The sequence below is a fragment of the Trachemys scripta genome, chromosome 3, assembly GCF_013100865.1.
Source record: "Trachemys scripta elegans isolate TJP31775 chromosome 3, CAS_Tse_1.0, whole genome shotgun sequence".
Taxonomy (NCBI): Eukaryota; Metazoa; Chordata; order Testudines; family Emydidae; genus Trachemys; species Trachemys scripta.
The window spans coordinates 162,783,010-162,797,096 of record NC_048300.1 but is presented as its reverse complement, the minus strand read 5'-3'; the positions used below and the strand labels follow the sequence as shown (position 1 = coordinate 162,797,096).

General features: G+C 38.8%; 1 protein-coding gene across 1 annotated transcript in view; it reads right to left on the bottom strand.

The window, feature by feature from the left end:
- The window catches only part of LOC117875514 (CUB and sushi domain-containing protein 1-like), a 1,845,931-nt gene that overhangs the window by 252,626 nt on the left and 1,579,218 nt on the right, over positions 1 to 14,087 (bottom strand). The window contains exon 36 of the mRNA XM_034766897.1: positions 3,356 to 3,474. Coding sequence (XP_034622788.1) covers positions 3,356 to 3,474 — 119 coding nt within the window. The remainder of the gene's footprint in view (positions 1 to 3,355; positions 3,475 to 14,087) is intronic.

The window sequence follows — 14,087 nt, the reverse complement described above, 5'->3', positions numbered from 1 at the left end:
TTCCCTTCACCCATGTTATAAACAAGTCCAGACTCACCTTTTTTAATTAAAGGGCATGCCCATTACAAGGGCATCATACAAATGACAGCTATAAGAACAAGTAGAAGTTCACTCAGATACACCCAGGGACATTTGTTGCCTTTGGCTTAGTCCAGTTAACCATTTCTGGTTCTTTCCTTCAGGAGATTCTTCTTTCCTGCACCAGAAAACAGTGTCTGGTCCAGGAACCTTTTCAGTCCCTCCTTAAACAGGAATTTCCAGTTCTCCTCTTTGAAATTAGGCTGAATTAGTTAGATCCACGCTTTCTCCTTACCCAGGAGTCCCCTGAGCTCTTCTTTCTGGAGCTAAATTGTGGATTACCCTGCTCTGGGGCCCTTTACCTTTTCTTTAATTACTCTTCAGGCTGCTCAGCAGGCCAGCCTTTTTCTGCGGGTATCTCCTGGTGTCTGCTCTGCTTTGAGATGGGAAGCAGCCTTTATGCTAGTCCCCTACACTTATCCTCGGGACTGCTTCCTCTCTCCCAGTGTCTTCCAGGCCCTTCTATGTATAATCAGACCTTTCAACCTCTTAAAGGGCTATGCCATGTGATGATTAGGCCCCACTATCCTTGAGAGATAGACTGCCCACTCACATACGGTGTTATGAATGCTGCCAATCAATAGGGCAATCAGAGGGGATGGAGGAGGGCAGACAAGAAGAAGGGGCATGACCCCCAGCTTCCTCCATTTCATACTGGCCACCACAGGAGACCAGTGGTAACCAAGTTCAAGGATGGTGCAGAGGATGACCTCTGCTTCTTCAGGCATTGTATCTGACTGAGACACAATGACTCCAGGAGCTGCCACAGGAGAAGGGAAACTCCATACTACCCCCTTTTGTAACGCAAAAACTGAGCCTTCTCAGAAATGGGAAGGACCCTGAACTAACAGAAAAAAAATGGCACTGAGAGTCAGGTCTGGCTTCTATAGTCATTTAACTTTTCTTTGTTCCATTTTACCCAAATGTATAAACAATATAATAGTTACTAAAGTGGTGTTTTGTACTAATGGAACCTGAGAATTAATTAATTTATTAAAGGTTGCAAAGCATTTCGAGAGTCTCAGATGAAAGGTAACAAAGAAAGAATGTGCAAAGTGTATGTTAAAGAACGCTATGTGTTTGAAGTTCTTCAGTGAAATTTGCTATTTTGTTTACAAAAATATGAATTTCTCAGACTGCCTTGTGACTATATAGAATAGGAAAGTTTTTGATTTTTAATTATTTTTCTAGTAATTTATTTGAATTATACTGTAAACTCATTATTTTTGGTTTGGATGGTTAAACATTTAGAAACAAACTAGAACTCATTGAAAAATATGATGGGAGGCAGGGAATAGTTTTTTTTCTCAGTTTTCCTCAAAAAATGTCCCCCTCCTCCAATATATTTTTTTTAATACTAAAACCAAAACCCATTTTTAATTTAAAAATAAGCAGTTTTCAGTAAAGATTTTTACTCAATAATTTAAGGTTTTTGGTTTTTCATTGAAAAAATTGAACATTTACTGAAACATCCCATGACAGTATTTGCTTTTTCATCTAAAATATTTTAAAATCATTGAACTAGCTCTAGAACAAACCACTTCTGTAGAGCTTCATCTTCAGCCATCCCCACCACCACATACAATTCTGATTTCTGAAATGGATAAGTTTGTAATACGATTGAGAACTAACAGCTATCTCTGCACTTAACAAGTACATTCAGGAAGCAATCCTATGGCCTGTAAAAGCACTTTTGAAGAATATAACTTTTGTTCATTCTCTCTGTTCCATAAGTCCACTCCACAACACGATTCCACTGTTTTAAATCCCCCCTTCTTGGGCCACACATTCCCTTTCAGAGTTTTAGAATTACTTCCCATATGCAACTGCAGGTAGTTGGTTTGAGCTCTATTGCTTTTCTTTTAAAGCCTAATGAAAACCAAATTAAACCTGACAGGTGTGAATAATATGCCTGAAGAATTAGGGCCAGATCTACAGTTGATTTAAATTGACATAGCTCCATTGGCTCCATGGGAGCTATACTGATTAACACCTTTTAAAACTCTGGCAAATTATGCCTTTTAGAAGCTTTATTTTTTAAATTGTTTTGAACTCAATTCAGTTCAAGCAATTGTCCTAGCTGAGTTACAAGTCCATTGCTGGTATCTGCCTGAGAAAGACAAGCTGAGATGCAAAAAATAATTAAATGCTCTATTGGGGTAGAATCAGTACACTGTAATAGAGATTTCAACAGTTCTGAAAAGTATTCAGGACTTTCCTATAGGATTCTGCAGGAGAAGACCTTAAGCAGCTATTGTATGCATCCTGGAAAGTATCACAGTATACCCTGACAGGCAACCCTGACTCCAAAGTAAAGGTTGAGTTGAGTTCTGAATTTATATGGAAATAAGACAGGTCAAAAATAAATTTGTACCTAGGGGAGAATATAACATGGTATTGTAAAGGAACTTCCGATTATGAAATCTCTGGTCACCATAACAGGACAACTGCAACTGAGCAAACCAAAGCCACAAACTGGGGGGGGAAACTGAATTAACCACAACAGATTTTTTCAGCCTCAGAGAGAGGGATATAAATAGATTCTTCATACTTAGGTTTCACATACCTCATTTCCTAATGAATACAGCTCTTAATTAGGAAGATGTAATTGTATTTTCCTAATACTGTATTTATTGATTTGCATTTGTTTGCCTTACTAAGCAAAATAATTAGGAACCAGAAGAGTAACTACACATTAGAATCCATTAAGACAAGGAAATAAACTTTAGTCTGGGATTCACATGTTAACTGTCACAGGCAAAAAAGTGTTTGCAACAGGCAAATAGCCTGTTTACTATTGGAGACTAAACTAGTGTCTGCATGGTAAACATCTCCAGTATGTGCATTCCTTTGTTATATTTCTTTCCTTTAGATTTTTTTTCCCCAATACATTTAATGTTCATGAAAGATGGCACTGGAAACTGACCTCCTATTTCTCAGCAGAACATGAATAGCACTGAAATTCGTACTATATATTCCCATCAATGTGCCTCAAATTTCACTTAGAAGAACCACTTCTAGAAGTGAGAGAATGCATTTCAGTCTCCATGTCCTTTTAATCATCTGTCTCTCTACTAACACGCTCAGTCTGATGACAAATGTATTCACTGGAGAAGAAATTTTAGCTATTGCTGTGTTTACCTATCAATCCTAAATGGTTTCTAACTACTAACTGCTGAGGAATCATTATTCTTAGACAACAGTCTTTAGTTAAAATCAATAATTTTGTATTACAATCCATAACACACTATGTTCTGAAGAAAAAAGAAATGAGTACCTGTAATGTGTATCCTGGCTCACATTGAAAAGACAAAACATCATTCACCATATATCTCTCCCCCATTTTGATGCCATTGCTAGGAAGTATTGGTTCTGGACAAGCAGCTAGGCCTACAGCTGAAAAATGTAAATACAAAGATTGAAAAGATATAGGTAACTGAATGAAAACTCTTCTCTCTTCTGTCTGAGTTCTTCACAGTGTATTTCAGAAAACAGAGAGTAACAAATTAGTTAAAAATCACATTTGATTTATTTAATATTAAACTTAGTTGTGCTTAAAATGTTCAATCTATCTTTAAAGTGCTCAGAACTTTCACACAACATCCAAATGGCAATATTTATATGCAAAGATTCTAATGTGTACCTCATGAACATTCTTTGCTATGGGATTATTAAATAAACTCTTCAACTAAAAGTTATCAATTACTTTAAATCATAAGCTATCCTGTCTTTGGAGACTTCCTTCAATCCTTCTCCTTTCTGGAAAGGGAAAGGAAAAAAAAAACAGAACTGGTTAAGCAACATTGTCTACCTCAGATGAGATGAAGATCTAAAAAAAATCCCAGAATAACAAATAACTAATGTTCATCAGTAGGAGGTCATCAGTCAACAAGGACTAGTTCCACTGCACTTCTATACAAAAGCTGAAAGAGAGATTGAAAGGAAATGATGAAATCTGAGCACTCCAGATGACATCAAAAGTGCTCCACCACAATCTGGTCAATAATCTTCACCAGTACAGGATTCTTAGAGTCAGAATGATAATCAGCAGATCAGTAACCATTAGACATGTCCTCTGCATCTTTCAACTGCCACTCATTTGAGAGAAAATATTGTTCTTCCTCTGGGAAACTAAGAATCTAAAATAATAGGCCCAGTATCTTCCACCTTGATTTCACTAACCATAACGGCACGTGTCTGATGACACAATGAAGTTCCCCCAGCATATTCTGAACCTCAATTCTATTTGTTCCTTTCACACACAAATCAGTTACCAAGAAACAATTAAGAGTTAACTGGATTGGCTACCTAAGACAAGTAGATTTAACACAAACAAGCAAAACCAACACCTTTTTACAGGAAGTAAAACACGACTCCCCACATAGAGGCAGCTTAGAGCAGCTCAGCATAGTTTAAGACTTAATGGAAGCTGTAGGGAGTATAAAGAAACAATTTCTCTTTGCCTTTCAAAGCCAGTCTTGTGTCCTGTCAACTGAGCCACTGAATCCTAGAATTGTAGGACTGGAAGGGATCTCCATCTAGTTCAGTACCCTGCACTCATAGCAGGACTAAGTATTATCTAGACCATCCCTGACAGGTGTTTGTCTAACCTGCTCTGAAAAATATCCAATGATGGAGATTCCACAACCTCCTGGGCAATATATTCCAGTGCTTAACTTCCTGACAGTTAGGAAACTTTTCCTAATGTCCAACCTAAACCGTCCTTGCTGCAATTTAAGCCCATTGCTCCTTGTTTTATCCTCAGAGGTTAACGAGAACAATTTTTCTCCCTCCTCCCTGTAACAATCTATCTTGCACTTGAAAACTGTTATGTCCCCTCTTAGTCTTCTCCAGACTAAACAAACCCATTTTTTTCAGTCTTCCCTCAAAGGTCATGTTTTCTAGACCTTTCATCATTTTTGTTGCCCTTCTCTGGACTTTCTCCCATTTGTCCACATCTTTCCTGAAATGTGGTGCCCAGAACTGGACCCAATACTCCAGTTTATGCCCAATCAGTGTGGAGTAGAGCAGAAGAATTCTCGTATTTTGCTTACAACACTTCGGCTAATATACTTCTGCTAATCCCAGAATGATGTTTGCTTTTTTTCCCAACAGTGTTACACTGTTTTTTCCCAACAGTGTTACACTGTTCACTCATATACTTGTGATCCACTATGAACCCCAGATCTCTTTCTGCAATAGTTCTGAGTACACAGTCATTTTTGCTTTTGTATGTTTGCAACTGATTGTTCCTTTCTAAGTGGAGAGCTTTGCATTTGTCCTTATTGCATTTCATTCTATTTACTTCAGACCATTTCTCCAGTTTGTCCAGATCATTTTGAATTTTAATCCTATCCTCCAAAGCACTTGCAACACCTCCCACCTTGGTATCATCCATACACTTTATAAGTGTACACTCTCTGTCATTATCTAAACCATTGATGAAGATATTGAACAGAACTGGACTCAGAACTGATCCTTGCTGGACCCCACTCATTATGCCCTTCCATTATGACTGTGAACCAGTGATAACTACACTCTGGGAATGGTTTTCCAACCAGTTATGCACCCACCCTACAGGAGCTCCATCTAGGTTCTATTTCCCTGGTTTATGAGAAGGTTATGTGAGACAGTATCAAAAGTGTTACGAAAGTCAAGATATACCACATCTTCCACTTTCTCTTTATCCACAAGGCTTGTTACTCTGTCAAAGGAAGCTATTAGGTTGGTTTGACACCATTTGTTCTTGACAAATCCATGCTGACTGTTAGTTATCACCTTATTTCTCCTAAGTGTTTGTACACTGATTGCTTAATTATTTGTGCCATTATTTTTCCAGGTACTGAAGTAAAGCTGATTGGTCTGTAATACCCTGGGTTGTCCTTATTTCCCTTTTTATAGCTTGGCACTATATTTGCCCTTTTCCAGTCCTCTGGAATCTCTCTGGTCTTCCATGACTTTTCATACATAATCGCTAATGGCTCAGATATCTCCTCAGTCATCTCCTTGAGTATTATCGGATGTATTTAATGAGGCCCTGGTGACTTGAAGACATCTAACTTGTCTAAATAATTTTTAACTTGTTCTTTCCTATTTTTAGCCTCAGATCCTACCTCATTTTCACTGGCATTCACTGTGTTAGATATCTAATCACTACTAAACTTTTTGGTGAAAACTGAAACAAAAAAAATCAATTAGCCCTTCTGCCATTTCCACATTTTCTGTTGTTGTTTTTCCCCCTTCACTGAGAAAAAGTCCTATTCTGTCCTTCGTTTTTCTCTTGCTTCTAATATATTTGTAGAATGTTTTCTTGTTATCCTTTAAGTCTCTAACTAGTTTGATCTCACTTTGTGCCTAGTTGTGCCTAGTATTTTATTGTTTTAGATGTCACAGTAGATTAAATTGATTTTAAAGGAGGATTTGTTTCTGCTTTTTCTTCCTCCTAAAAGTGTCAATGCATTGTGGAGTTTGAGAGTTGCTATTCACAGCAGGTTGCACGTAAGTTCACAATATAATCATGCACTTAGCTGGGCCCCTCAAGATTTGTTCCCCTTCAGTGCCCCTGGACAAACATCCATGGGTAGGGCCAAATTGAGGCCTATGTAGCATAGGCACTTGCCTTAGATCTCTGCTCCCAGAGTTACGTGATGAAGTCAGAAACTCATTATTTCATGTTTCTAGCCCTAAAGATTGGGAAGAAAAGCCAGATAATAAGAATTGAATATAACTAGGGCCCTACCAAATTCACAGCAGTGAAAAACATGTCACAGACCATGAAATCTGGTCTCACCCCTGAAATCTGGTCTTTTGTGTACTTTTACCCTATACTATACAGATTTCACCAGCATTTCTCAAACCAGAGGTCCCGGTGGCCTTACCCAAAAGAGGGTTTTGGGGGGGTTGCAAGGTTATTGTAGGTGGGTCATGGTATTGCCACCCTTTCTTCTGTGCTGCCTTCAGAGCTGGATAGCTGGATGCAATACCATATTATGCCATCCTTACTTCTGCGCTGCTGCTGGCAGTGGTGCTGCCTTCAGAGCTGGGCTCCTGGCCAATAGCCACAGCTCTCCGGCTGGTCAGCACTGAAGGCAGTGCCATCACCAGTAGCAGTGCAGAAATAAGGGTGGCAATACCATGACCCCCCTACAATAACATTGCAGCCTCCCCATCCTTTTTTGGGTCAGGACCCCTACAGTTACACCACCATGAAATTTCAGATTTAAATATCTGAAATAATGAAATTTACGATTTTCAGAATCCTATGACCATGAAATTGACCAAAATGGATGGTGAATTTGATAGGGTCCTAAATATAACTCCTGCAATGGTCAGCCTGAGACTTCAGAGACCCTCCAGTAGAAGGAGTTTCCACAACCACAAAGGAAACTTCCTGGCACCACACATACCACAAGAGCTGAGTGAATATATATATATTGATTCAATGGCCAAACTAAAAATAAATCATGGAAAAATGAAGGTGGATGGGGCTTGTTTTGAACAAAAACTGATTTTTCCCCCCATTTTTTCCTCACTAAAACCAAAGAAATTCATTTGAGTCAAATGAAACATTTTGCAGCATTAATTCAAAATGAAATGTCGAGATGGTTTATTTTGACAGTTCAGATTTATTTTCCCCATCAACTATTCACTAAATTCAACCTGGTCTCGTAACAATGCATTCTTTAGCAAATTTATTATTTGCCAAAACAAAACAAAAAAATTCACACAGCTCCATTCACTACCAGACTTCCAACCTGGAGGAGCTTGGGTTGACTGACGTGGGGATGGGAGACTTGGATGTCACACTAAACTGTACAGGATTCATTCCCTCTTGATGGGCTAAGATGGTTCTCCTCTCTGACCTTTTGGCTCCATGGCTCAGAGTGTGTGGGGGGAAGTGTTAGTATTCTCCTAGGTGGCACCTAATCGTGGCATTGAAATGAGCTGCCACTTCTATATATGATATGATCCTTTCTTATATGCTTAGACCAGCAGTGAAATAGTCAACATTACTGTCAAATAGTCAACATTTAAATTACCATCTGCTCTAAGTTCCCATCAAGATGAACAGGGCAATGCACACATTATTTCATTGGTTACACTTGCTTCATGTTTTTAAGTTTTCTTCACAAAAGGACTTGGAGAAGTAGGTTTTGTTTGTTTGTTTGTTTGAACTGAAAGCTGAGATTCTGGTGAACAAGATGGCATCCTCCAAAACAAATTAAAAAAGAAGGCTCATGTCACTGTCCCTTGCCAATTGAAGCCAGGCTCATAGTGCTGCTTTTTTTTTTTTTTTTTTTTTTTAAAGAATGTCAGGGTTGGAAGGGACCATCTAGTCCAACCCCCTGCTCAAAGCAGGACCAATCCCCAGACAGATTTTTGCCCCAGATCCCTAAATGGCCCCCTCCAGGATTGAACTCACAACGCTGGGTTTAGGAGGCCAATGCTCAAACCACTGAGCTATCCCTCCCCCCATTGCCTATTTTATGTGCAAAGCTTAGTTTATGTGAAACACAGGGCATAGCTTAATTTATTTTAGGACAGAACATGTACAGCATTCATTTTTCAAAGCTCTTTTTCTTTCTTTTCTTATTTTAATATGAAGACTCAATTTTGCATACGTGCATCTGAAAACAAAGCTCTATAAACAAGCAGCAAACAAATATTACTATAATAGTCTCTGTGTTCATGCTGTGGACTGTAGCTATAAGGAATCTTGGTATTCTCCAAACTGCACAGGAAAATCTGGACATGTTTTCTGCACTTGTGTAAAAAGATACTGCAAATGGGGAATGGTTTATCAACAGTGCGGGAAGTCTTAGTCTTATGCTCCAGTTATTCATACCTATTTTCAAACAGGAATACATTTAATAAGTGCGTATTATACCATACACATGATAGAATAAAAATGGATACAAGACTTCTTGGGTGTATAGCCAATAAAACACTATCACATTAAATGAATGTATACAACTTTCATTAAAGTCAGAGAAGAATTAGCATGGATAATAATCGAAGTTATCTATGTATAACTGAAGCAAGAATAATATATTGTTTATTTGATTTAACTGTATCAGAGTGCCATGGGGAGAAAACAAAGCAGCATGGAACTTTTACACTGTGTGAGAATGGGTTTCAGCATTTTCTGGCATATCTTTCAATGAACGGCCAGTCAAATTATGCTTTTTTTGGCAGTGGTACTGTATACCCTTCACTTCACTGACTTGCATGCTAAATCCCACTAAATGCTACAGCTCTTACTGCTTTCTAATGGAATCTAACCCATTTAGTGACAGTAAGTGTGACTTGACAGAATGTTCAGTGCAGAAATTACATGATATTTGGCCTTACTGTGATATGTGACATTTTGAAGTCTGTTGTTCCAGATGGTTCATCATGCAACAATATCTCAAATTATCCACTGAGACCTCAGTCTTTCTACAAAAATATAATTGCGCTTCAGATAATGCTATTTACCATTTTTGATACAGACAAGGTTTTAGCCTTATGCCCCCAGTCATCAATTTATCTACCGCTCATCACCAAGGCATATGAATGCCTTACAAAGCCAAACATATACACAAGGAGGCTCTCTATTTCTCTCTAGCCACTTCGAGCCAGCAAGATTGTTGTTTTTAAATGTAATTAGTTTAACTCTTATTTATTTTACAGTTTAGAGAAAGTAGAAAATGAAGTAGGTTTTACACTCTGATTGGAAGTTAGTAAGATTTGGGTCATTCTAATATTTTCCATAAAGAAGTTCATAGTTCTGGGCCAGCTGCTCTCTCCTGTGCTCAGAAGTCTCACTACGGAAGTTGACATATCCATTGTTCCAGAGGAACACAGTTGTAATGGTTGGTCATGCTCACACTGAGTGAGGCAGTCCTTTAAGTAGCTAGGAGAGCTTTGAAGGTAAGGACCAAAGCCTTGAACCTGACTTCAAATTCAATGGGAAAGTAGTTTAGAAAGAAGAGTGTAGAATTGCTGCTGCAGTTTAACCCTGTTTCAGCTTATAAATGATTAGGTATAGTGAAATGTTTCTCCTCTTTTGCAGCTCAGTATCTGACAATATGCTAATCAGTTTGATCCTCCCAGATAAGTCTATGCTCCTGGGCTGATTCTGCCCTGGAGCTTCTCCATTTCCCAAGACAATAGAACTGAAGGAGAGAGGGGAGATCACATGGAGCCTGGCTCCCCCAAGAGTGGGGTAGTCTCCCCTGCACAGTTCTGCATCCTGGGGATACTGAGTAGTCCCAGTGTGATCTCATCACCCCTTTCTCCCACTTATTCTGCTGTACTTGCTGCAGATAGTTCTGAGTCTGCTCTGTCTGAGTGAGTTGCTGCCCCTGAGAGAGCTCCACCAGAGGGTTCCTCTCTGAAGCCTTGCATCAATTTCTCATAGTTCTATTGTAATAATGCCTTCAGGCTTGAAAATTTCAATCCATACCGTGGCTCTTCAAGGATGTTTCATGGTATGTTAAGGTTCAGTGCACTTAGATGCACACTGAAAGCAGCATGCACGGATCGAACAAGAAGTGTATGAAAACAAACTGAAAGGTTCAGTAAAACAAGTACAATAAAACAAAATAAAACAGGCTTCTTTGGTCTTTTTTGGCTAATAAGTTCCATTAAACAACAAATCAGGGCTCTGCACTGTGATTCATTTTAGTTTAATTTTTCATTTAGTTTAATTTTTTTCTGAATGGTGTCTTTGGTCTGTCATTTGTTTGCTTTCTGTGAGGGTTTTGTAGCTGGGCTGTTGGGCCCTGAACAGGCCAGGTTAGACAGACCTATTTGTCTGTGTCTCAAGGGAGGGGGCGATTAGGACCCTTGGGGTTTTGATCAGCCTCTGTGTTTGAAATCTGAGTAGTTAAGCCCTTCCTGTTAGCAAGGGAGTGGAGCTGAGAAGGAAGGCTTCATATAAGCTAGATGCCAGGCAACCTCCTGACCAAGTGAACAGGAGAGGCAAACAGGGGAGTTTCAGAGGGACTATGAGAGGATCACTTTCTAGGTGCAGTTCTACATTCAATACTATGATGGCCAGTGATGAATCAGTGGTTGTGACTTGAAGCAAATGTGCTATGTTTTCTTTCCTGCCACATGCCAGAAGGGACTTCCTATGTATGAAGTGCAAGTCAGTGGTTTTGCTGGAAGAAAAGATTCTTGGATTGGAAAGACAAGTACAGACACTGTGAAGCCTCAGGAGCTGAGCAGGTCTAATACAACCAGATTCAGGAAGCATCAGCACCCCAGGTTCAAGGAAGAAGGAACTGGACACCGAGGAATCCGAGAAAAAGAGAGGAAATTAGAGGCAGCTTGACAGTTTGCAGTCACCAGAGGCAAGAGGACAAGTCAGAATTCTACTAGGCTGGAGACAGATGAGGGTGACAGATGAGACTGTACCTACCAGAGGCAAAAGGATCAGGAGAAATTCCACACAGCTAAACATGTCCAATATTTAACAAGTGCTCAGCATGGAAACTGAAAAAAAATATATTTCTGAAGATCTATCTTGTTGAATGGAATGGAGAGGTGTATGGTACACACCTCTAGATGGCTGCTTACTCTAACTCATAAGAAAATCCAACATGCCGACAAAGAGATCTCCAATTATCCAAGGAAGACAGACTATCCTTGGAAGAATGGAAATAATGATCTTCAAGAGAAAGCAGGCAGTAGGACAGTCTGCTGTCTTCCCGGAGCCAAGACACAAGATGAGTGACTTTAAGATTGGACAGGCAAGGATGGTAGACTATCTTGTTAGATCAAATTTTAGTCTTTTAGATGTGTGTTTTCACTTTATTTGCTTGTAACCATTTCTATTTTTATCCCTTTTACTTGGATATAACTTAATCCATATTCTTTTGTTAATAAACTTGTTTTGCTTTCATTATAAATCACCAGTGCTGTGCAAGTTCAGTAAAGTGTATGCTTTTAGAAAGCTGGCAGGTTGGAGAGTTTTACTGTCTCTGTACAGGTAGTCAACTTAACACTTGCTCTGTGGGGGTCCAGTGTGAATCCCTGCAGTAGGACAATTTGGGGGCAAATCTGGGGCTGGAAAAGTACTAAGGTCTGCCTGCAAGGAATAATCAGGTTGGGGAAAGCCAGGGTCAGACTTGTACGCTGCTGCAGTCAGAGCTCTGGACCAAAACCGCATAGGGTTACAAGACAGACACTCAGGGTTACAAGACAGATGGCAATCAACCCCCTTACTGGCCTGGGTGAACCCAAAAACATCACAGCTGTGAACAGAAAAAAATCATTAATTGCCTGTACACCAGTGCTAGGGAAACAGAAAAGAGAAATTGGAAGTGTTCCTTTCTGAGCATAAATTCAGCCTAGTTGGTATTACTGAAACTTAGCGGAAAGAGTCATATGACTAGAATGCTAAAATCAATGGATATGAACTACTTAGGAAGGACTGAGTAGGCAAAAGGGGGTGGGGAGAGACACTCTGTCAAAAACTGCATTATCTGTTTCTGAATAACTGACAACTTGGAATCAAATGATCATGAACATGGAGGAGAGCATAGCTATGATACATACATTGATGCCACCCCTCCTCTGTTCCTAAAGAAAGGATTAATGTTGTAATAGACGAAGCACAAGATGTGGTACTAGTTGGTGTCTGCTTCAGACCACCAAATTACACAAGGGAACAGAATGACAGGCTACTTAGGCACCTATCTATAATGGGAGGGGGGGAAGAAAGGTGCATTATCAAGGGAGACTTCAATCTAAGAGACGATCACTAGAGGATCTCATACTACCAGATTTTAACTGACATTTCTAAAATTTCCTAAAAATTGGCATTATCAAAACAAACTGTTTTGAGATTTCCATAATTTTGATCTTCAGGGTTTTTTCCACCAAAACTATTTCCCAAATTCAACCTGAATTCACAAATAGTTTTGGTGACACATGCATCTTTTGGCAACTTTAATATTTACTGTTTATTTTTCCTCCAGCTCTAGCTATAAATTAACACTGTTGCCTGAACAGTCTTCTTTAGGAACAGAAGAGGGGTGGCATCCATGTATGTATCACAGTTACGTTCTCCTCCATGTATCCTTCATCCTTAGGCATTGTTTCCACTCTACACTATTAAGTGGAGGGGAACATCTTGCCCCAATAAGTGTTGCCACATATAGAATATAGCAACATTCATTGATTTGACCTCTTAATAATACCCAAGCAAAACTGGAGAGGATGAAATGTTATTTCTGAATTTCCTGTCTTTTATCAAATTACATAACAGAACTTTTTATCGTTTACATATAATCATAAAAATATTTGTATAACAGCTACAGTCTGGTAGTGATAATATTGTTCTTGTGACATCATGGCTTTCCTTACCATAATGTAAACAATACACAGTTTTTAATGGAACTACATTGTAAAAAAAATGTCCAAATGTATGTACAAATTACTATGTCCAGCAGTGTGTTATAAATAAAGACATCTAACATATTTCTTTTTAATAGCCACATACTTATTATTACTACTACTACTCTTTTGGACCTCTAATATAACAGATAGTAGTTATATGACATCTTCCATTATGGCAACTCAAAGTACTATCCAGAGATAATCAATTATTCACTCCTTTTGACATACAGGCAGACAGAGGCACCAAGAAGCAAAATGGCTTTCCCCAAGGCAAACATCAAGTCATCGGCAGCGTCAGGAATAACTCCCAGTTCCGCACTTTAACCATTAGATTATAGAGCCATCTTAGCAGCTCTATAATTAAGATTACTGCCAAGAAAAAGAAATCTTAAAAGTCCATGCAATATTTCTATGCAATGTATTTTTTCAGGAGTATAGAATTAGTCCCTTGACAATTTTTGGACATGGGAAAATTACCTTTTTATTTACTTATAAACTACAAATGATCAAAAATAATATTCTCATTCACTATATTCACATCTGCAAAGACCCGTGACCTAGATTCTAGAGCAATTCACATTGGATGTTAATTTCAAAAAATCACAACAAACATATTTTAA